The 25,242-nt window shown below is 46.7% G+C and overlaps 2 protein-coding genes across 2 annotated transcripts; both read right to left on the bottom strand.

Annotated features, from left to right (window-relative positions):
• Nucleotides 1–10,193: 10,193 nt before the first annotated feature.
• LOC109771087 (malonyl-CoA:anthocyanidin 5-O-glucoside-6''-O-malonyltransferase-like) lies at nt 10,194–12,423 on the bottom strand. The gene is made up of 2 exons (XM_020329799.4): nt 11,512–12,423; nt 10,194–10,856 (listed from the first exon to the last, which is right to left on the bottom strand). Exons 1-2 carry the CDS (start codon nt 12,244–12,246, stop codon nt 10,671–10,673), a joined length of 921 nt encoding a protein of 306 aa, XP_020185388.3. The 5' UTR covers nt 12,247–12,423; the 3' UTR covers nt 10,194–10,670.
• A 1,600-nt stretch (nt 12,424–14,023) lies between these two features.
• LOC109771082 (anthocyanin 5-aromatic acyltransferase) lies at nt 14,024–15,859 on the bottom strand. The gene has a single exon (XM_020329794.4). The coding sequence runs from the start codon at nt 15,560–15,562 to the stop codon at nt 14,147–14,149; it is 1,416 nt and encodes a 471-aa protein (XP_020185383.1). The 5' UTR covers nt 15,563–15,859; the 3' UTR covers nt 14,024–14,146.
• Between the last annotated feature and the right edge of the window lie 9,383 nt (nt 15,860–25,242).

Here is a 25,242-nt window from a genome sequence, read left to right as displayed (position 1 = left end):
GCTCTCTAAACAAATCGGTAAATGACTGAAAAACAGCAAATGATGTCAGAATGTGTTGAAAATTGATGACTTCGCTTTGAATGCTGGATACTGAACGCAAAATAGTCTAGAGTTCAAATAAGTTTAAAAAAATTGCAGTGCCCGTGTAACAGATGAGTTCTCGTCCGAAACCCTGATACTCCGAAAGAGATTGTCCTGTTTGTACATGAAGTGCGTCCAGTTTTTGCCGTGACCCTCTCTACTCTTTGCACATGCTATGCGGTTGAAATGATGATACCATGCCAAGTTCCAACATTTTCAAAGTTCATTTTGTAGTGATTTTCAATTTCACGGTCATTTAGCTCTCTAAATAAATCGGTAAATGACTGAAAAATAGCAAATGATGTCAGAACGTGTTGGAAATTGATGACGTCGCTTTAAATGCTGCATACTGAACGCAAAAATAGTCTGGAGTTCAAATAAGTTTAAAAAACATTGAAGTGCCCGTGTAACAAAGGAGTTCTCGTCCGAAACCCTGATACTCCGAAAGAGATTGTCCAGTTTGTACACGAAGTGCGCCCAGTTTTCGCCGTGACCCTCTCTACTCTTTTGCACATGCTATGCGGGTGAAAGGATGATACCATGCCAAGTTCCAATATTTTCAGAGTTCATTTTGTAGTGATTTTCAATTTCACGGTCATTTAGCTCTCTAAACAAATCGGTAAATGACTGGAAAATAGCAAATGATGTAAGAACGTGTTGGAAATTGATGACGTCGCTTTAAATGCTGCATACTGAACGCAAAAATATTCTGGAGTACAAATAAGTTTAAAAAAAATTGAAGTGCCCGTGTGACAGATGAGTTCTCGTCCGAAACCCTGATACTCCGAAAGAGATTGTCCAGTTTGTACACGAAGTGCGCCCAGTTTTCGCCGTGACCCTCTCTACTCTTTTGCACATGCTATGCAGGTAAAATGATGATACCATGCCAAGTTCCAACATTTTCAGAGTTCATTTTGTAGTGATTTTCAATTTCACGGTCATTTAGCTCTCTAAACAAATTGGTAAATGACTGAAAAACAGCAAATGATGTCAGAACGTGTTGGAAATTGATGACGTCGCTTTGAATGCTGCATAGTGAACGCAAAAATACTCTGGAGTTCAAATAAGTTTAAAAACATTGAAGTGCCCGTGTAACAGATGAGTTCTCGTCCCGAAACCCTGAAACTCCGAAAGAGATTGTCCAGTTTGTACACGAAGTGCGTCCAGTTTTTGCCGTGACCCTCTCTACTCTTTTGCACATGCTATGCGGGTGAAACGATGATACCATGCCAAGTTCCAACATTTTCAGAGTTCATTTTGTAGTGTTTTTCAATTTCACGGTCATTTAGCTCTGTAAACATATCGGTAAATGACTGAAAAACAGCAAATCATGTCGGAACTTGTTGGAAATTGATGACGTCGCTTTGAATGCTGCATACTGAAAGTTCAGTTGTCTGGAGTTCAAATAAGTTTAAAAAAATGAAGTGCCCGTGTAACAGATGAGTTCTCGTCCGAAACCCTGATACCCCGAAAGAGATTGTCCAGTTTGTACACGAAGTGCGTCCAATTTTTGCCGTGACCCTCTCTACTCTTTTGCACATGCTATGCGGGTGAAATAATGATACCATGCCAAGTTTCAACATTTTTAGAGTTCATTTTGTAGTGATTTCCAATTTCATGGTCATTTAGCTCTCTAAACAAATCGGTAAATGACTGAAAACAGCAAATAATGTGAGAACGTGTTGGAAATTGATGACGTCGCTCTGAATGCTGCATACCGAATGCAACAATAGTCTGGAGTTCAAATAAGTTTAAAAAACATTGAAGTGCCCGTGTAACAGATGAGTTCTCGTCCGAAACCCTGATACTTCGAAAGAGATTGTCCAGTTTGTACACGAAGTGCCTCCAGATTTTGCCATGACCCTCTCTACTCTTTTGCACATGCTATGCAGGTGAAATGATGATACCATGCCAGGTTCCAACATTTTCAGAGTTCATTTTGTAGTGATTTTCAATTTGACGGTCATTTAGCTCTCCAAACAAATCGGTAAATGTCGGAAAAACAGCAAATGATGTCAGAACGTGTTGGAAATTGATGACGTCGCTTTGAATACTGCATACTGAACGCAAATAGTCTAGAGTTCAAATAAGTTTAAAAAACATTGAAGTGCCCGTGTAACAGATGAGTTCTCGTCCGAAACCCTGATACTCCGAAAGAGATTGTTCAGTTTGTACACGAAGTGCGTCCAGTTTTTGCCGTGACCCTCTCGACTCTTTTGCACATGCTATGCGGGTGAAATGATGATACCATGCCAAGTTCCGACATTTTCAGAGTTCATTTTGTAGTGATTTTCAATTTCACGGTCATTTAGCTCTCTAAACAAATCGGTAAATGACTGAAAAACAGCAAATGATGTCAGAATGTGTTGAAAATTGATGACTTCGCTTTGAATGCTGGATACTGAACGCAAAATAGTCTAGAGTTCAAATAAGTTTAAAAAAATTGCAGTGCCCGTGTAACAGATGAGTTCTCGTCCGAAACCCTGATACTCCGAAAGAGATTGTCCTGTTTGTACATGAAGTGCGTCCAGTTTTTGCCGTGACCCTCTCTACTCTTTGCACATGCTATGCGGTTGAAATGATGATACCATGCCAAGTTCCAACATTTTCAAAGTTCATTTTGTAGTGATTTTCAATTTCACGGTCATTTAGCTCTCTAAATAAATCGGTAAATGACTGAAAAATAGCAAATGATGTCAGAACGTGTTGGAAATTGATGACGTCGCTTTAAATGCTGCATACTGAACGCAAAAATAGTCTGGAGTTCAAATAAGTTTAAAAAACATTGAAGTGCCCGTGTAACAAAGGAGTTCTCGTCCGAAACCCTGATACTCCGAAAGAGATTGTCCAGTTTGTACACGAAGTGCGCCCAGTTTTCGCCGTGACCCTCTCTACTCTTTTGCACATGCTATGCGGGTGAAAGGATGATACCATGCCAAGTTCCAATATTTTCAGAGTTCATTTTGTAGTGATTTTCAATTTCACGGTCATTTAGCTCTCTAAACAAATCGGTAAATGACTGAAAAATAGCAAATGATGTAAGAACGTGTTGGAAATTGATGACGTCGCTTTAAATGCTGCATACTGAACGCAAAAATATTCTGGAGTACAAATAAGTTTAAAAAAAATTGAAGTGCCCGTGTGACAGATGAGTTCTCGTCCGAAACCCTGATACTCCGAAAGAGATTGTCCAGTTTGTACACGAAGTGCGCCCAGTTTTCACCGTGACCCTCTCTACTCTTTTGCACATGCTATGCAGGTAAAATGATGATACCATGCCAAGTTCCAACATTTTCAGAGTTCATTTTGTAGTGATTTTCAATTTCACGGTCATTTAGCTCTCTAAACAAATTGGTAAATGACTGAAAAACAGCAAATGATGTCAGAACGTGTTGGAAATTGATGACGTCGCTTTGAATGCTGCATAGTGAACGCAAAAATACTCTGGAGTTCAAATAAGTTTAAAAACATTGAAGTGCCCGTGTAACAGATGAGTTCTCGTCCCGAAACCCTGAAACTCCGAAAGAGATTGTCCAGTTTGTACACGAAGTGCGTCCAGTTTTTGCCGTGACCCTCTCTACTCTTTTGCACATGCTATGCGGGTGAAACGATGATACCATGCCAAGTTCCAACATTTTCAGAGTTCATTTTGTAGTGTTTTTCAATTTCACGGTCATTTAGCTCTGTAAACATATCGGTAAATGACTGAAAAACAGCAAATCATGTCGGAACTTGTTGGAAATTGATGACGTCGCTTTGAATGCTGCATACTGAAAGTTCAGTTGTCTGGAGTTCAAATAAGTTTAAAAAAATGAAGTGCCCGTGTAACAGATGAGTTCTCGTCCGAAACCCTGATACCCCGAAAGAGATTGTCCAGTTTGTACACGAAGTGCGTCCAATTTTTGCCGTGACCCTCTCTACTCTTTTGCACATGCTATGCGGGTGAAATAATGATACCATGCCAAGTTTCAACATTTTTAGAGTTCATTTTGTAGTGATTTCCAATTTCACGGTCATTTAGCTCTCTAAACAAATCGGTAAATGACTGAAAACAGCAAATAATGTGAGAACGTGTTGGAAATTGATGACGTCGCTCTGAATGCTGCATACCGAACGCAACAATAGTCTGGAGTTCAAATAAGTTTAAAAAACATTGAAGTGCCCGTGTAACAAATGAGTTCTCGTCCGAAACCCTGATACTTCGAAAGAGATTGTCCAGTTTGTACACGAAGTGCCTCCAGATTTTGCCATGACCCTCTCTACTCTTTTGCACATGCTATGCAGGTGAAATGATGATACCATGCCAGGTTCCAACATTTTCAGAGTTCATTTTGTAGTGATTTTCAATTTGACGGTCATTTAGCTCTCCAAACAAATCGGTAAATGTCGGAAAAACAGCAAATGATGTCAGAACGTGTTGGAAATTGATGACGTCGCTTTGAATACTGCATACTGAACGCAAATAGTCTAGAGTTCAAATAAGTTTAAAAAACATTGAAGTGCCCGTGTAACAGATGAGTTCTCGTCCGAAACCCTGATACTCCGAAAGAGATTGTTCAGTTTGTACACGAAGTGCGTCCAGTTTTTGCCGTGACCCTCTCGACTCTTTTGCACATGCTATGCGGGTGAAATGATGATACCATGCCAAGTTCCGACATTTTCAGAGTTCATTTTGTAGTGATTTTCAATTTCACGGTCATTTAGCTCTCTAAACAAATCGGTAAATGACTGAAAAACAGCAAATGATGTCAGAATGTGTTGAAAATTGATGACTTCGCTTTGAATGCTGGATACTGAACGCAAAATAGTCTAGAGTTCAAATAAGTTTAAAAAAATTGCAGTGCCCGTGTAACAGATGAGTTCTCGTCCGAAACCCTGATACTCCGAAAGAGATTGTCCTGTTTGTACATGAAGTGCGTCCAGTTTTTGCCGTGACCCTCTCTACTCTTTGCACATGCTATGCGGTTGAAATGATGATACCATGCCAAGTTCCAACATTTTCAAAGTTCATTTTGTAGTGATTTTCAATTTCACGGTCATTTAGCTCTCTAAATAAATCGGTAAATGACTGAAAAATAGCAAATGATGTCAGAACGTGTTGGAAATTGATGACGTCGCTTTTAATGTTGCATACTGAACGCAAAAATAGTCTGGAGTTCAAATAAGTTTAAAAAACATTGAAGTGCCCGTGTAACAAAGGAGTTCTCGTCCGAAACCCTGATACTCCGAAAGAGATTGTTTAATTTGTACACGAAGTGCGTCCAGTTTTTGCCGTGACCCTCTTTACTCTTTTGAACATGCTATGCGGGTGAAATGATGATACCATGCCAAGTTCCAACATTTTCAGAGTTTATTTTGTAGTGATATTCAATTTCACGGTCATTTAGCTCTCTCAACAAATCGGTAAATAACTGAAAAACAGCAAATGATGTCAGAACGTGTTGGAAATTGATGACGTCACTTTAAATGCTGCATACTGAACGCAAAAATAGTCTGGAGTTCAAATAAGTTTAAAAAACATTGAAGTGCCCGTGTAACAGATGAGTTCTCGTCCGAAACCCTGATACTCCGAAAGAGATTGTTCAGTTTGTACACGAAGTGCGTCCAGTTTTTGTCGTGACCCTCTCTACTCTTTTGCACATGCTATGCAGGTGAAATGATGATACCATGCCAAGTTCCCACATTTTCAGAGTTCATTTTGTAGTGATTTTCAATTTCACGACCATTTAGCTCTCTAAACAAATCGGTAAATGACTGAAAAACAGCAAATGATGTTAGAACGTGTTGGAAATTGATGACGTCACTTTGCATGCTGCATACTGAACGCAAAAATAGTCTGGAGTTCAAATAAGTTTTAAAAACATTGCAGTGCCCGTGTAACAGATGAGTTCTCGTCCGAAACCCTGATACTCCGAAAGAGATTGATCTGTTTGTACACGAAGTGCGTCCAGTTTTTGCGGTGACCCTCTATACTCTTTTGCACATGCTATGCTGGTGAAATGATGATACCATGCCAAGTTCCAACATTTTCAGAGTTCATTTTGTAGTGATTTTCAATTTCACGGTCATTTAGCTCTCTAAACAAATCGGTAAATGACTGAAAAACAGCAAATGATGTCAGCACGTGTTGAAAATTGATGACGTCGCTTTGAATGCTGCATACTGAACGCAAATATAGTCTAGAGTTCAAATAAGTTTAAAAAAATTAAAGTGCTCGTGTAACAGATGATTTCTCGTCCGAAACCCTGACACTCCGAAAGAGATTGTCCAGTTTGTACACGAAGTGCGTCCAGTTTTTGCCGTGACCCTCTCTACTCTTTTGCACATGCTATGCCGGTGAAATGATGATACCATGCCAAGTTCCAACATTTTCAGAGTTCATTTTGTAGTGATTTTCAATTTCACGGTCATTTAGCTCTCTAAACAAATCGGTAAATGACTGAAAAACAGCAAATGATGTCAGAACGTGTTGGAAATTGATGACGTCGCTTTAAATGCTGCATACTGAACGCAAAAATAGTCTGGAGTTCAAATAAGTTTTAGAAACATTGAAGTGCCCGTGTAACAGATGAGTTCTTGTCCGAAACCCTGATACTCCGAAAGAGATTGTCTAGTTTGTACACGAAGTGCGTCCTGTTTTTCCGTGACCCTCTCTACTCTTTTGCACATGCTATGCAGGTGAAATGATGATACCATGCCAAGTTCCAACATTTTCAGAGTTCATTTTGTAGTGATTTTCAATTTCACGGTCATTTAGCTCTCTAAACAAATCGGTAAATGACTGAAAAATAGCAAATGATGTCAGAACGTGTTGGAAATTGATGACGTCGCTTTGAATGCTGCATACTAAACGCAAAAATAGTCTGGAGTTCAAATAAGTTTAAAAAACATTGAAGTGCCCGTGTAACAGATGAGTTCTCATCCGAAACCCTGATACTCCGAAAGAGATTGTCCAGTTTGTACACGAAGTGCGTCCAGTTTTTGCCGTGACCCTCTCTACTCTTTTGCACATGCTATGCGGGTGAAAGGATGATACCATGCCAAGTTCCAACATTTTCAGAGTTCATTTTGTAGTGATTTTCAATTCCACGGTCATTTAGCTCTCTAAACAAATCGGTAAATGACTGAAAAACAGCAAATGATGTCAGAACATGTTGGAAATTGATGACGTCGCTTTGAATGCTGCATACTGAACGCAAAAATAGTCTGGAGTTCAAATAAGTTTAAAAAACATTGAAGTGCCCGTCTAACAGATGAGTTCTCGTCCGAAACCCTGATACTCCGAAAGAGATTGTCCAGTTTATACATGAAGTGCGTGCAGTTTTGAAGTGAGTGGAGAGAGTGAGGGGCGGCCGGAGGGGGAGGACCGGCGCGGGGGATTGGGGGGGGAGACCGAGTGAGTGGAGAGAGTGAGGCCGTAAACATGTAAAAATATACATAAAAAATACATTGATTATCAATGATCTTTTTGTATACAATTTGAATTGTCAATATGAGTCCTCAACGGTTTAGAAACCGGTGAAGACTCATATTGCGACCACAAATTCTACACATAGAGTTCAATGAAGACCAAGTGATTGTGATAGTTTGAGAAGTAACATATTTAAGGTGGTAAAAATCTTGCCAGGGGAGCAAGGTGGGACTAAAAACAGCCTGCCACAACCTCTTTACTATCGGTTCATGCCACGAACCGGTACTAAAGGGGTTGGCCGGGCCCCAGCCTCTTTAGTACCAGGTCATAATGAATTTTCTGATACCTTCCTTCATCCATAGATCAGTGTTATGCTTCTGTCCCGTGATGAAGAAGGATAGAAGAATGGTAAGATAGGATCGTATTAGTGAGCCGTGGGAAAAGAGTTTTTTCGTACCTTGATTGGACCCACCCAAAAGCAACAGGAATCCCTTTCTCCTCCTATAAGGAAATCTCGTCGTTTCACTCTTCTTCAAGTACCATTGGATTAGTTCGTGGCAAGAACCGGTACTAAAGGTTTGCACTGAACCGGTACTAAAGATGTCCTCCCGCCTAGCCGTTTGAACCGGCACTAATGGACACATTGGTGCCGGCTCAAATGCAAACCAGGACTAATGTGTCTCACATTTGACCCTTTTTCTACTAGTGACTCTGCCCGACCGGTGATGGGGAAGGACAGGTGTTCCAGCCGGGACCGCGAGTATCCAGCACCAGATGACCCAAGCGTCCGGTGAGCCGACGCTATGGCGTCGCGGCGGGGAGTGGAGTGGAGTGGAGTGGAGTGAAGTGGAGGGGATTGGAATGAAGTGGCTAGGGTTTGCTCCGGCGAGAGGATGTGGACAAATATTAGTGGGGTCGGGTGGGCTAGCATAGGCCGGGTCTAGCATGGCGGGCTTGCCCGAGCGCCCCATATCCGCCCCATATTTGGGCTGGATATGGGGGGTGCCGGTCAGCCCGGGCTTTTGAGACCCCTTTGAGGCGTCTGTCTGGGTCGAAAAAATGTGACCGGTCAGTGACTGAGCAGCCCACCCGAACGTATGAGGTGGGTTTGAGAGGTCTGGCTGTAGATGCTCTAACTCGGGCAAAAACCAAACAACATCGTTAGCTCACTGCTCACCCATGTTTGATGCGCTGTGAAAATAGTGGAAACAATTTCAAAGAAAAGACCATCCACTTGTTTTCTTTTCTTTTTTTGAAATTGGACCACTTTGGGTGCCATTACTCAAACTGGCTCAGCTAGATCGCTGCTAACACCCGTACATTGTCTGGCACGGCCTCCAACCTGGCCATTGCATCCCATCGCAGCTAGGGCATGCGCCACTTTATTACATTCACGATTCACGGGAGACAAAAGCAAAAACTATGGAACTGAAGTTTAGGCGGATAAACTGACGAATGTCTCGAAAGATGACACCCTCTAGGGATCGGTCATAGTCCCTGCCTTGCAGGGCTCGTAGGAGGATTTGACAGTCAGATTCCAGGACTGAAACGCCCCAAGATGCCGCAGCCGACAGCGCCTGGGAACACGCCTCAGCTTCAGACTGGACCATCCACGTGAATTAACAAGGGTCAGGGAAGAGATGCGTGGGAATTAATTGATCTCCTTATTCGTTTTCCCTTTCTCTTCTCAACTCTCTCACTCTCCAACCAAACAACTAAGTGTTGAGCATATGTCTGTAATTTGAGGCGCACCACATCTCCAGCTTCAAAGGAACGAGCTATAGTGCTTGCGAGCAGGAATTTGAGCAAACAATAGTGTTATTCGTTGATTCCAAGCAAGCTTGTTGTGAGGTGCAATGGCGCAAGAGTGTTTCTGAGAGAGGGGGGGTGGGGGGTGGGGGATGATGTGCGGTCATTACCAGAACGGGCTGCCTCCTCCCCTAGAAAAGTTTAGGGTTCCTTTGCCCCCCGCCAGCGCCGCTGTCGGTCCGCCTCATCTCCGGTGGCCTTGGGGCCATGGCAGCACAGTGGATCTCGGCCCTTGCGGCGGAAGAGCACTGTTTTCAGTTGTTTCTCCGCGTTTTGTTAGGGTTTGTGCAGTCAACATTCGTGCAACATCATGTAGAACATAATCATCAGAATATCAAATAAGTCAAATACATTACCAGACAACAATCGGTTCCTCCGTATCCCCAAGAACTAAGGAAATTGCTCAGACATAGTTGCACATGCATAACTGATATGTCCATATGAATCACAGATGAATGGTTAAAGCGGTTTGAGTACGAACCCACAACAAGTTCTAGGATTACAACGAGATTGGTGAGAGAGTCAGCGGCGATGGCGTGAATGACGATGAAGGTGGATGATCTTGAAGTCTTGGTCTTCGTACTCGAGTTATTGGTGTGGTGGGTGCCCTTCTGCTGATTTCCGCTCCGGGTCCCTTTCAGTGGTGGGGTTTCCGGTAATGTTTCGTATGTTGGAGGTTATCTGATTGTCAACTCTGAGATCCGCTTACATGGGGTCGAAACTACTTGACAAAGTTGGGTGGGAAAACCTAATACGACCGGTGGTACAATAGGGTGCGCTCGTACCAGTGATAGTATTCTCTTCTTGAATCTCATAATGATGTGTGGTTTCCTCTTATGCCCCCCCCCCCCCCCCCCCCCCCCCCCCCCCCGCGCCCCTCCATAAGGATGCTATGGCGTCCAATCATCATATTTCTCACGAAATATGGAGGTTTTCTAATACATACTCTAATACTCTTGATTCTTGTGAAATCAGGCAAAATGGGCTGATGGACGCCAGCTCGACGCGGCTAGGTGGGCCCCACCCGAAGTCCGTCTCGTACGCCATGAACCGGTGAGACGACCCCACCGTGCTCGCCCTCCCCGGCGGCAGCGCCATGTGGTACTTCAACACCTCTCCGAAGTTGGCGAACAGGTTTTCCCCTGCCGCCTCCAAGCCGTCGCGGATCGTCTCCTGGATGGCTGCGGCGGCGTGGGCAAGGCCGTCGTTATGCTCAACGAGGTGGCGCGGTGGCATCAAGTTCGCCGCTCTCGCTCTCGCGTAGCATGGCTTGACACAGTTCCCAAAGAAGCCCTTGTCGATAGGGGGCCGGTGGAGACGGCCCCGGCATCCGCGTGCACCATCAGGAAGGCGTCGTCGTCATCATGGATCATGTGTGACGACATCTTGGCGCCGACGATGCACGTCCAGGCCAGCGACGAGATAGCGACGTAGGCGCTCGCCGTTTGGCAGCTTTTGTGAAAGGCGTTGCTTCAGCGACTGGATCTCGTCGGCGACGAGGAGGGAAGGTTTTGGTGCGCCGGCACGCAGTACTCGACGACCACCGATGTCCGAGCTGTTCGACGAAAGTGCACACATGCATCAGTGGAATAAATCGCCGACCGTGATTCATGAATGGTAAATAAAATTATTGAACACAGATAGACCAAAGGTACTTCCTCGGATCCTCGCAAAAAAAGTACTCCCTCCGTTCCAAAATAGATGACCCAACTTTATATTAACTTTAACAGTTTTGCTACGTCTCAGTCGACTTAGACTTCGTTATGTCTCAGTCGATGTTATATTCCATTGATCTTGCATTAAGATTCGTACAAAAATTTCTTTTAAGTTTTTTTTTTCTCATATACTATATCACTTGAGTGAGATTTGTTTAAGTCTCAGTCGACTGAGACCTAGACACACCCTAACTTTAATACAAAGTTAGATCATCTATTTTGGAACGGAGGGAGTAGTACTGTACTCCCTCTAACCCATATTTAATTGCTGCTCTAATATACTATCTGACAATTAATATGAGTCAGAGGGAGCAGTACTCTCTCTTGCATCTAGAGAAAAAGAAAGTCCCCCAGAAAAAGAGGAAACAACAATTCCCAGTTTCTCAGGCATATATCGAAGCACGATAATTTTAGACTGCAAGATTGAGCAAGTCGTTTTAGATATATGTTGATTTAATTTTCTACTCCTAAGTCGTTGAGTAATCGAATAATTACCGTAGGAAGCATTGGCGCTCTCAACCGCAAGATCCAGGCGGTGAGCTCCTCTTCCCTGCGGTGGCGAATCGCCGTCCGGTCGAACGGCGGCGGCGGCATGAGGTCGCCCGGCACGGCGGTGAGCAAGTCTCCACGCGACGCGGCGGACCACCACCTCAGGAACTGCCAAAACGACTTGCCATCGGCCACGGCGTGGTGGAGGGACACGCCCACGGCCACCACGCCTCTGCCGTCGCCAGCCGGCCTCGTGACCTGCACGGCGAGCACCGGCGCCGGAAGCTTCCCGGCATCATCGAGTTCCGGCACCAACCACGCGAACGCCTCGGTGTCGTGCTCCTCGTCGCCGGCGAGGCGGCGCAAGGCGTCGGCGCCTGGCAGGAACTCGGCCTCCACGAACTTGACGCGCGAGGATGAGACGGCGGAGGGGGAGCAGTCCAGGACGACGTGGCCGGAGGCGGGCCGGAAGGCCAGCTTGCCAGCGAGCGGGAGGAAGACGTGGAGCGTGGCAGCCAGGGAGGAGCGGAGCGAGCCGGCGATGAACGGGAAGGGCGGGAGGCCGGGGCCGTCGTAGAAGAAGAGGCGCTGGATCGGCCCCGTGGCGACGTGGAAGGAGTCGAGGAAGGAAAGCTTCATGATGGTGTGGTCGTCGGCCAGCGGCCACAGGTTGGTGGTCTGGCGGTCAGGCTGGACGTGGGTGACGCTGAGAATTCGCACCTGGTCAGCGGTTGCCCCCATGATCGCTCGATGCAGGAAGAAGCTGGTGATCTAAGCTAGAGCGGCGGGTCGAACGTACCAAGTCTCGCGCTTGCTAGTAGCTAGCTCTCTCTGATGGAGCAGTATGGACGACGTACCAACGTGTCAACTCAAGACTGTATGTGATGACACTGGGATGCATTAATTCATCGTAACACCAAGGGGCATTCTGCTTTTGATCATGCACTGCACTGCAACACGATTACACGACGACGCTGGGCCACAAGCAAAAGGGTCATACCGGGCGGCCGGCGGCGGAGTAGCGACGTTGATCATGCAATTGTACGTTTGTCTCTGGTGTCTGCTCCTTGCTCTGCCGCGTGTGTGCGTGCATGTCCGGCAAGGCAAGATGGACTTAAAAAATTGCCGCCGAACCGGTCGATAGGTGCGTGCCTATCACGTTTCAGTTAGACGTGACCAATTATGTATACATTTTTACACACGGTACAGACGCAATCATATCTATCTGTAACACCAAGTTTGTTGTTTGTTATTTTCAAAAAAAGCGTGCTACGCGTTGGGCGGCGGATCTTATTAAAAGACCCGTCGCCTCGTGAGCCATCGGATCTGGCATATTGAGCGGGCGAGCGTCATCTTGTTCCATTGCATAACATGTTCTGTTGAAGGAAATTTCTTCAACAAGTGTCATGCTGCAGAAATTTTTACAACAAAGGTCAAGTTACAATTTTTTTTCGCAACACAGATCTTGTTATAGTTTCTTGTTTTGCAACATGGGTCTTGTTGCAAATTACCGAAGTCGGTCGTGGAGGCTGCCATGGTAGCAGGGGCGCCCTTGGGTGAGTTGATCCAGCGAGGCATGTCGTGGGTGGTAGTACCTAGCCAGATTCGGCAACAGAGCGTTCATGGGTGGCTGTGCTTAGCCAGATCTGGCGATAGCGTGGCACCCATCGGTCGCGTCCGGAGAAGAGGAGTGCAGATGCGCTCTGCGGCAGCGTGAGGACGACGTAGGTGGACCAATCCAGTAGCTAGGCGTCCCTGCTGATCATGGGGAATGAGCCTAGAACGGGCGGCCTTGTGTCTAATCTGCAACAATCCCCTTGTTGCGGTCAAAGAAATTGCAACTGGAGCCAAGTTGTAAACTTGAATCTGGGGCAACTGATCAAACGAGATCCGATGGCGATGAAGATGGTGGACACGCCCAGAAAGATCAGTTCGCTGTCTACAAACATTCCCCCCAAGAAATGAGAAGCTTGTTGTCAGTTCTATACTTCTATGGTTTTATTGCTATAGTTTGCTGATCGTGAATCTGGTCGATTTGACTTTTTTCTTCTATTTTCTTGTCTATGGAAATTCAATTTTGGAGCTTGAGTTACATGGAGTTCGTTTTAAAAAATCAAAACAAATGTTTCAATGCTTCAAAAAATCTGAAAAAATCCACAGATCATATGGATGTATATTGGATACTTGCAAAATTTAATAACGAAATACATTGGCACGAGCGCTACCCAAAAAATATCGAGTTGGGGTGCGGAGGAAGGGAGCTAGCTAGAGAGAAGATCGGGGCGACCGTGGCTCGACTGGCTGGGACGGCGAGGCGGTGTCGTGTGGCGGAGATGGGCGCGCGGTAGGCCGAGGAAGGTTTGGGGGGGTGGGGGGGGGGGGGGGGGGGGGGGGGGGGTGTCAGCGACGGGGTGAAGGCAGACAGAAGAAGTAGTACGGTGCAGTGGACTTCCACTGATATTGAAATTTTGTTCGGTCGACTAACACACAGCCCTCCCGTTAATTAGACGTAATCAAATTACATAATGATCATATCTTTTTATTACATGGTAATACGTACGTGTCTCATTCATAAATTACAATAGTATCTACTCATCACCAATTACATGACGCCACGACACTGCGTATACATGTGATGCTCTCATGCGATGGAAGCCTGCGACAGGAAGCTGGCCTCGAAGCCGTCCACGTGCTCCCGGCCAAGCGCCACGGACACCTGCACCGCGCCGCCTCGCGCTCCCACCAGCATCGCTATCTCCGCCGCGCTGAGCATCGACACGATCTCCACTCGGCTCGGCTCCCCCCACCCGAAGTCCACCTCGTACGCCATGAACCGGTGCGATGACCCCTGCCTAGCCAGCCTTCCCGCCGGGATCCTTTGGATGGTCTCCGCCCACCGGTCGGCGTCGCCCAGCGGGTCCTCCTCCTCCACGTGCTCGCGGATCGCACGCCGCACCGCCGCAGCCGCGCGTGCGAGTGCGTGGTTGTTGTCGTGGCCGCAGAGGCCGCCTGTCCTGGCCCGCGCGTAGCAGAGCTTTACGCAGTTGCCGAAGAAGCCGGGGTCTAGAGGCGGGCGCAGGCGCCGACGGCAGTCCGCGGGGAACAGCAAGTACACGTCTTCGTCGTCAGTAGCCCCGTGGTTCGCGTGCTTGGCGCGGGCGAAGGATGTCCAGAGCAGGGACGCGATGGCGACGAACGTGGTCGGAGGCTCCGGCGGCTGGTCCTTGTCGCTTTGTTGCAGGATGCGGCGCTTGAGCGACTGGATTTGGGAGGCGGTGAGCAGGTAGGTCCTCCTGCTCTGCCGAGTCCAGTCCAGCTCTGGGAGTGTGTTCACCGTGGGCAGATCCGGCGCCGAGAGCTGGGCGAACTGGCGAGTAGCCACCTCTGCTTTGGGGTGCCGCAGGATCCCCGCCCGGTCGAACGTCGGCGGTGGCACGACCCCTGCCAGTGCCAGCGAGCCCTCTCGCGACGCGGTGGCCCACGCCCGCATGAACTGCCAAAGCGACTGCCCGTCAGCCACCGCGTGGTGCATCGACACCCCGACGGCCACGGCGCCTGCCCCGCCCTCATCGCCTCGCCCTGCCGGTGCCGGCCGCGTGACCTGGACTGCAAGCACGGGCGCCGGCAGCCTGCGCACCTCGAGCTCCGGCACGAGCTGTAAGAACGCCTCGGTGTCGTGCTCGGTGTCCCGCGCGAGCCGGCGCATGTCGGCGCCGTCGCCGGAGTACTCTGCCACGACGAACCTCACGCCTGGACCGACAGCATCGGAGGAGCAGTCAATGGCGACGTCGCAATCGGGGCAGGCCGCAAGCTTGCCTGCGAGCGGGGTGAAGACGGCGAGCGTGGCGGTGAGGGAGGACCGCAGGGAGCGGACGAGCGCCGGGAACGACGGGAGGTCGTCGCCCTCATAGAAGAAGAGGCGCTGGATCGGGGGGAGCGAGAGGAACAGGGTGTCGAAGAGTGAGAGCCTGATGGGGCCGTGATCCGACAGCGGACCGGTGGGAATGATCTCGGGCCGGACATGGGTGGTCTCGAGAGCTCGCACGCGGACGTTCATGGCAGCACCACGGCACCAAGAAGTACTAGCTACAGCTCACTGCTGGATGGTAAGTGGTTTATTTTGTTGCACCGATGATGATGTTGCTTATGAGCCGCTGGTTCGTCGTCCGATCGCACGCGCTGCCGGAGCCACCCGTTGGTCGTGAATTCGACCGTGAGCTGTTGTCCGTTTGCATCACATGCATGGTCGCCTTCATTCAAGATGCTGGGTGCCGTCACGACTCTAGTGAGGTCGACTGAAGGAAGAGGCCGGATAAGAAAAGGGCATGAAGGTTGAAGGATGTGAGAGCATCTCCAACAGGCGCCGAACGCGCCACGCGCTAAAAGCTGCTTTGCCGCGTGTCCATCGTCTGGTTTGGCGCGGCGCGCAGTGCTGGCTCCAGCAGGCGCGCTAAAAAGCAGCGCGCCCAGCTCCAGCAGGCGCGCTAAAAATGCAGCGCGCGCTTATTCTACAATATTTTTTAAATTATAATTTTGCATAGATAAAAAACGATACAAAGGTATTTTACATCGGTGCCACTAGATAGATAGTTCGAAAGCATACATAGATAGAACTACGGTGCAACTAGATAGAAACTACTACGGCATACATAGATAGAAACTACTCCAAGTCGCTACCATCATCACCATCATCATCCTCGTCGGTGTTGTCCGAGGTATCGAGCCATATGTCGTCCCAACGTTCATCGTCTGACGTGAAGATCGACCTCCCACCTGCTTCAACAATATCGCACTGCGTATTCGCCAATGCCTTTCGCCGATGCCGGTCCTCCCGCACCACGCGGCGCCTTGCCGTCCTCTCTGCCCAGTAGGCACGCTCGTCGGTGACGTCCTCCGGGTGGCGACGGCGCCACTCCGCCATGGCTCGCTCGTCCTCCTCGGCGACGAGGAGGCGGCGCTGCCGCCGAGCGTGGTTGGCACGGTCCATGTCGGTGATGAGACGCGGCGGAGGGGCGACGCGCTGCGCCTACTCGCGCGTGAAGACGTCGCGGAAGTTCATCCGCGACCGGGGCCTCTCTAAGCGCCACGCCGCCGCGTCGTACGCGCGGGCCGCCTCATGCGCGCTCCGGACGTCGCCGGCCCGGATCTCGGCGGAGTACCAGCCGTTGGGGCGCTCGCGGACGCCGCGGTAGCCCGAAGAACCCCGGCAGCGCGGCGGCATGGTGGCGCGGAAAGCGGCGAAGCGGCGAGGTGGCGAAGCGGCGAGGTTGCGAGGGGAGGGCGCGTGGGTGTGTTCTGTGCGCGTGGCGAGTGCGGGATTTTATAGGCGTGCGTGAAGCGGCGCGCCAAATCTACCGCGCCGCGTGCCGCTTTCTCCCGCGGGCGCGCAAACGCTTCCCGCGCGCGGTAAGTTCCCGCCACCGCTGGAGCGTGCGGAACCAGCCGGCGCGCGCTAAAACCAAACTTTACCGTGCGGGCGCGCCTTTTGCCGCGCCTGTTGGAGATGCTCTGAAGAGGATTGATTCATTACGTACCGGTTTGCATGCATGGTCGCCTTCATTCAAGATGCTGGGCGCCGTCACGACTGTAGTGACGCAGACTGAAGGAAGAGGATATGAAAATGACGGAACTAGGCATAATGTTGTCTCAATATCTACTGTTTTCAACAGAAGTAAAAATAAATACAGATATCCCAGCAATGAATACAAAATGGACAGGAAGCATATGCCTGGTCGGGGAAAAACAACTCTTGAACCGTGAATATGTGCGCGTTTTGGTTCTCGGGTGCATCTGCACCCCGCGGTGAACAGTAAAATCATTAAAAAATATTATTTTAAAAAAAATCAATTCGTTGTTTTTTGCAAAAGAAAAAAACTAAATTTGTTTGTGATGCGAGATGCTCATGTGCATGAAGTCCGTGCCAAATTTCCAGCAGTTTGGACATTTCGGTAGCTCGTAGGAAAAAAAGACAAATTTTGGGTCTGCGAGGAACTTCTGAAAATAGCACTGCTCATTTTGGCTTTTTGGTCATGAGCTCCTCATATGTCATTTAGCCATGAAATTTTGCACGCACCTGGCGCACTGAATCATTTTGCATCCAAATAATCTAGTTTTTCTTGTTTCTGCTATTTTTTTTTATTTTACTATTCACTGGATGCAGATGAGCCCGGGCAATGAATATCCAAAAACTAGTTTAATTTACTAAGATGGTGTTGGGAACGCAGTAATTCAAAAAATTTCCTACGATCACGTAAGATCTATCTGTTGGGGAACGTAGTAATTTTAAAATTTTCCTACGCACACGCAAGATCATGGTGATGCATAGCAACGAGAGGGGAGAGTGTTGTCTACGTACCCTCGTAGACCGAAAGCGGAAGCGTTTATCAACGCGGTTGATGTAGTCGTACACCTTCAGGATCCGTCCCGATCAAGTACCGAATGTACGGCACCTCCGCGTTCAGCACACGTTCAGCTCGATGACGTCCTCGCCTTCTTGATCCAGCAAGAGGGGCGGAGTAGTAGATGAGTTCCGGCAGCACGACAGCGTGGTGACAGTGTTGGTGAAGAACAATCTCCGCAGGGCTTCGCCTAAGCACTACGAAAACTATGACGGAGGATAAACTAGAGGGGACGGGATTGCCGGCACACGGCTTGGTGTTTCTTGATCTGTCTTGGGTGCTAGCCCTACCCCTCTATTTATATGTTGAGCCCAGGGTCGAAACTTGGAGTAAAAGCCTCCTCAAAGTCGGTTTTGCCCGAAAGGCAAGAGTCCTTCTCGGACTCCAGGGCTAGACGCCAGGGTTCCCGGCGTCTACCCCCTAGACGCCAGGGTTCCTGGGGTCTATCCTCAAGTCTCCGCAAAACTTCCTTTTGCACTTTCCAAAAGCCTCGTGGGCTTTCCCCTTTGGCCCAAATAAAGTGTTCTCGTACCAAACATTTCGGGAGACATCCTGAACCCCTTCCGGTGAATTTCGGAACCCTTCCGGAGATCAAACACTACTATCCCATTTATTAAACTTTACCTCCGGACCATTCCGGAGCTCCTCGTCATGTCCATGATCTCATCAGGGACTCGGAACAACATTCGGTCACCAACATACATAACTCATATAATACTATATCGTCAACGCACGTTAAGCGTGCGGACCCTACGGGTTCGAGAACTATGTAGACATGACCAAGACACCTCTCTGGTCAATAACCAATAGCGGAACCTAGATGCCCATATTGGCTCCTACATATTCTACAAAGATCTTTATCGGTCGAACCGCATAACAACATACGTTGTTCCCTTTGTCATCGGTATGTTACTTGCCCTAGATTTGATCGTCGGTATCACCATACCTATTTCAATCTCGTTACCAGCAAGTCTCTTTACTCGTTCCGTAATGTATAATCCTGCAACTAACTCATTAGTCACATTGCTTGCAAGGCTTATAGTGATGTGCATTACCGAGAGGGCCCAGAGATACATCTCCGACAATCGGAGTGACAAATACTAATCTCGATCTATGCCAACTCAACAAGTACCATCGGAGACACCTGTAGAGCACCTTTATAATCACCCAGTTACATTGTGACGTTTGGTAGCACACAAAGTGTTCCTCCAGTATTCGGGAGTTGCATAATCTCATAGTCATTGGAACATGTATAAGTTATGAAGAAAGCAATAGTAATATACTAAACGATCAAGTGCTAAGCTAACGGAATGGGTCAAGTCAATCACATCATTCTCTAATGATGTGATCCCGTTAATCAAATGACAACTCATGTCTATGGCTAGGAAACTTAACCATCTTTGATTCAACGAGCTAGTCAAGTAGAGGCATACTAGTGACACTCTGTTTGTCTATGTATTCACGCATGTACTAAGTTTCCGGTTAATACAATTCTAGCATGAATAATAAACATTTATCATGATATAAGGAAATATAAATAACTTTATTATTGCCTCTAGGGCATATTTCCTTCAGTCTCCCACTTGCACTAGAGTCAATAATCTAGATTACACAGTAATGATTCTAACACCCATGGAGTCTTGGTGCTGATCATGATTTGCTCGTGAGAGAGGCTTAGTCAACGGGTCTGCAACATTCAGATCCGAATGTATCTTGCAAATCTCTATGTCTCCCTCCTTGACTTGGTCGCGGATGGAATTGAAGCGTCTCTTGATGTGCTTGGTTCTCTTGTGAAATCTGGATTCCTTTGCCAAGGCAATTGCACCAGTATTGTCACAGAAGATTTTCATTAGTCCCGATGCACTAGGTATGACACCTAGATCGGATATGAACTCCTTCATTTGCTGCTTCCGAAGCAGCTATGTATTCCGCTTCACACGTAGATCCCGCCACGACGCTTTGCTTAGAACTGCACCAACTGACAGCTCCACCGTTCAATATAAGTACGTATCTGGTTTGTGACTTAGAGTCATCCGGATCAGTGTCAAAGCTTGCATCAACGTAACCATTTACGATGAGCTCTTTGTCACCTCCATAAACGAGAAACATATCCTTAGTCCTTTTCAGGAATTTCAGGATGTTCTTGACTGCTGCCCAGTGATCCACTCCTGGATTACTTTGGTACCTCCCTGCTAAACTAATAGCAAGGCACACATCAGGGTCTGGTACACAACATTGCACACATGATAGAACCTATGGTTGAAGCATAGGGAATGACCTTCATTTTCTCTCTATCTTCTGCAGTGGTCGGGCATTGAGTCTGACTCAACTTCACACCTTGTAACACAGGCAAGAACCCTTTCTTTGCTTGATCCATTTTGAACTTCTTCAAAACTTTATCATGGTATGTGCTTTGTGAAAGTCCAATTAAGCGTCCTGACCTATCTCTATAGATCTTGATGCCCAATATACAAGCAGCTTCACCGAGGTCTTTCATTGAAAAACGCTTGTTCAAGTATCCTTTTATGCTATCCAGAAGTTCTATATCATCTCCAATCAACAATATGTCATCCACATATAATATTAGAAATGCTACAGAGCTCCCACTCACTTTCTTGTAAACACAGGCTTCTCCAAAAGTCTGTACAAAACCATATGCTTTGATCACACTATCAAAACATTTATTCCAACTCCGAGATGCTTGCACCAGTCCATAAATGGATCGCTGGAGCTTGCACACTTTGTTCGCATCCTTTGGATTGATAAAAACTTCGGGTTGCATCATATACAACTCTTCTTCCAGAAATCCATTCAGGAATGTAGTCTTTACATCCATTTGCCAAATTTCATAATCTTAAAATGCAGCAATTGCTAACATGATTCGGACGGACTTAAGCATCGCTACGGGTGAGAATGTCTAATCATAGTCAACTCCTTGAACTTGTCGTAAACCTTTCGCAACAAGTCGAGCTTTGTAGACAGTAACTTTACCGTCAGCGTCAGTCTTCTTCTTGAAGATGAATTTATTCTCGATGGCTTGCCGATCATCGGGCAAGTCAACCAAAGTCCACACTTTGTTCTCATACATGGATCCCATCTCAGATGTCATGGCCTCAAGCCATTTTGCGGAATCTGGGCTCATCATCGCTTCCTCATAGTTCGTAGGTTCGTCATGGTAAAGTAACATGACCTCCAGAACAGGATTACTGTACCACTCTCGTGCGGATCTTACTCTGGTTGACCTATGAGGTTTGGTAGTAACTTGATCTGAAGTTACATGATCATCATCATTGGCTTCCTCACTAATTGGTGTAGGAGGCACAGGAACAGATTTCTGTGATGAACTACTTTCCAATAAGGGAGCAGGTACAGTTACCTCATGAAGTTCTACTTTCCTCCCACTCACTTCTTTCGAGAGAAACTCCTTCTCTACAAAGGATCCATTCATAGGAATGAATGTCTTGCCTTCGGATTTTGATAGAAGGTGTACCCAACAGTCTCCTTTGGGTATCCTATGAAGACACACTTCTCCGATTTGGGTTCGAGCTTATCAGGTTGAAGCTTTTTCACATAAGCATCGCAGCCCTAAATTTTAAGAAATGACAACTTGGGTTTCTTGCCAAACCACAGTTCATAAGGTGTCGTCTCAACGGATTTAGATGGTGCCCTATTTAACGTGAATGCAGCCGTCTCTAAAGCATAACCCCAAAACGATAGCGGTAAATCAGTAAGGGACATCATAGATCGCACCATATCTAGTAAAGTACGACTACGACATTCGGACACACCATTACGCTGTGGTGTTCCGGGTGGCGTGAGTTGTGAAACTATTCCGCATTGTTTCAAATGAAGACAAAACTCGTAACTGAAATATTCTCCTCCTCGATCAGATCGTAGAAACTTTATTTTCTTGTTACCATGATTTTCCACTTCACTCTGAAATTCTTTGAACTTTTCAAATGTTTCAGACTTATGCTTCATCAAGTAGATATACCCATATCTGCTGAAATCATCTGTGAAGGTGAGAAAATAACGATACCCGCCGCGAGCCTCAACATTCATCAGACAACATACATCAGTATGTATGATTTCCACCAAATCTGTTGCTCGCTCCATTGTTCCGGAGAAAGGAGTTTTAGTCATCTTGCCCATGAGGCATGGTTCGCAAGTACCAAGTGATTCATAATCAAGTGATTCCAAAAGTCCATCAGAATGCAGTTTCTTCATGCGCTTTATACCAATATGACCCAAACGGCAGCGCCACAAATATGTTGCACTATCATTATCAACTCTGCATCTTTTGGCTTCAATATTATGAATATGTGTGTCACTACTATCGAGATTCAACAAAAATAGACCACTCTTCAAGGGTGCATGACCATAAAAGATATTGCTCATATAAATAGAACAACCATTATTATCTGATTTAAATGAATAACCGTCTCGCATCAAACAAGATCCAAATATAATGTTCATGCTCAACGCTGGCACCAAATAACAATTATTCAGGTCTAAAACTCATACCGAAGGTAGATGTAGAGGTAGCGTGCCGACCGCGATCACATCGACTTTGGAACCATTTCCCACGCGCATCGTCACCTCGTCCTTAGCCAATCTTTGCTTAATCCGTAGTCCCTGTTTCTAGTTGCAAATATTAGCAACAGAGCCAGTATCAAATACCCAGGTGCTACTGCGAGCATTAGTAAGGTACACATCAATAACATGTATATCACATATACCTTTGTTCACCTTGCCATCCTTTTTATCTGCCAAATACTTGGGGAAGTTCCGCTTCCAGTGACCAGTTCCTTTGAAGTAGAAGCACTCAGTCTCAGGCTTAGGTCCAGACTTGGGCTTCTTCACTTGAGCAGCAACTTGCTTGCCGTTCTTCTTGAAGTTCCCCTTCTTCCCTTTACCTTTTTTCTTGAAACTGGTGGTCTTGTTGACCATCAACACTTGATGATCCTTCTTGATTTCTACCTCCGCAACCTTTAGCATTGCGAAGAGCTCGGGAATTGTCTTATCCATCCCTTGCATGTTATAGTTCATCACGAAGCTCTTGTTGCTTGGTGGCAGTGATTGAAGAATTCTGTCAATGACATTATCATCAGGAAGATTAACTCCCAGTTGAATCAAGTGATTGTTATACCCGGACATTTTGAGTATATGTTCACTGACAGAACTATTCTCCTCCATTTTGCAGCTGTAGAACTTATTGAAGACTTCATATCTCTCAATCCGGGCATTTGCTTGAAATATTAACTCCAACTCCTGGAACATCTCATATGCTCCATGACGATCAAAACGTCGTTGAAGTCCCGGTTCTAAGCCGTAAAGCATGGCACACTGAACTATTGAGTAGTCATCAGCTTTGCTCTGCCAACATCTGGCGTTGCTCCTGCAGCGGCTTTGGCACCTAGCGGTGCTTCTAGGACGTAATTCTTTTGTGCAGCAATGAGGATAATCCTCAAGTTACGGACCCAGTCCGTGTAGTTGCTACCATCATCTTTCAACTTAGCTTTCTCTAGGAACGCATTAAAATTCAACGGAACAACATCATGGGCCATTTATCTACAAGATAGACATGTAAAATACTATCAGGTGCTAAGTTCATGATAAATTAAAGTTCAATTAATCATATTACTAAAGAACTCTCACTTAGATAGACATCCCTCTAATCATATAAGTGATCACGTGATCCATATCAACTAAACCATGTCCGATTATCACGTGAGATGGAGTAGTTTTCAATGGTGAACATCACTATGTTGATCATATCTACTATATGATTCACGGTCGACATTTTGGTCTCAGTGTTCCGAGGCCATATCTGCATATGCTAGGCTCGTCAAGTTTAACCTGAGTATTCTGCGTGTGCAAAACTGGCTTGCACCCGCTGTGTGTGAACGTAGAGCTTATTGACGGTGTCCTGGACTAGGGGGTACTCACCACGTCATCTTCCGATCAGTTAGATTGGGCCGAGGACCCCCATGGCCGTATACTCTTGGGCCAGTTCGGACAGTCCCTGCCGCATACAAGGAAGACTCCACAAGACTTGGCGCCCAAGACAAGGACTCTCTTAAACCCTAGGCCTCCGGTGTGTTATATAAACCGAGGCCAAGCTAGTCAATAGACAATCTCATATTCATTACTACAATCTCGTGGCAGATACATGTACTCTGTACTACGCCCATATGAATACAATCAAAAGCAGCATGTAGGATATTATCTCATCAAGATAGCCCGAAGGTGGGTAAAACCCCGTGTCCATGTAACCATCGCTCCAAGGCGCCTAGCTTAGGACCCCTACTATGAGATACGCCGGATATTGAACCGACATTGATGCTTTCATTTAGAGCCTGCTAGGTGATCGACACGGATTGATGGATAATCAGGTGATATTTTTTCAGCCAGATCTGTTCTGTACTAGTTAGTTTTTGTGAGAATCATCGCTAGTTTTCGAGCTTTGTTCATAGATTAGATTGAGATCAAGGTCTAAAATTTTGCTGCCAGATGCCTTGTTATCCGGCGTTCTACCTCGGTTTCGGTATTGGTAGACGGCGTGGTCTAGTCAAAGATCAACTAGCAGCTGGCCACATTGTCGTATGTAGCGCTGGATCACAGAGCCGAGGACAAATCCTCGCACGGGGGGCAGCGGCCATCCAAGGGGAGATTCCTTTCCTTTTTTGTTTCTTTATTCCCTTTTTTGATTCGGCACCTAAGCCGTCGCTGGACGCTAGTAGTATTTTTGCTATGGAAGGCCTAGACCAAAGTACTAATGCGATGGACTCCTAGTATTTTGCACGATACCCTAGATTTGATCGGTTGGATTATAGTAATTCAAGTACTACTACTTCACGTTTGGATTAGAAACTAGTCTCTTCTTGGTACTAGCTTGTACTAGTTGGTACATACCGCTTCTTTTTATATGCTTCGGTCTACTGTGATCATCGCTCATTAAACAGGTTTAAATTTTCCTGACTATTCGTTTATCACACGAAATTATTACACACAGAATATTTTCTGTCCGTTTGTACTGCATTATTTTTTGCAGAGATATTTTGTTGATGCATGTACATGTGTTTCCTGTTCAAAGAGTATTCTCTACGGGTCAGCATTTTTTGTGCTGCAGGTCTTGCAATCAGGTCTACACTGCGGGCCGTCAGCGACCCGATATGCTGTTGCTGCCCTGTGCGCACTGCGTCCGTAACTCGGGCACCCGTGCGAATTCGGATTTTGTCATCCCGCCACGCCAACGCCCAGTGTCGACAATGGCCTCGCGCAACGCCACATCTCTTTTAATAATTTATTTTACATAAAGAATTTCGTAAAGAATTTT

The sequence above is a fragment of the Aegilops tauschii genome, chromosome 7, assembly GCF_002575655.3.
Source record: "Aegilops tauschii subsp. strangulata cultivar AL8/78 chromosome 7, Aet v6.0, whole genome shotgun sequence".
NCBI classification, from domain to species: Eukaryota; Viridiplantae; Streptophyta; class Magnoliopsida; order Poales; family Poaceae; genus Aegilops; species Aegilops tauschii.
Note: the sequence above shows the minus strand (reverse complement) of the source record. Positions and strands in the feature narration are given on the sequence as shown.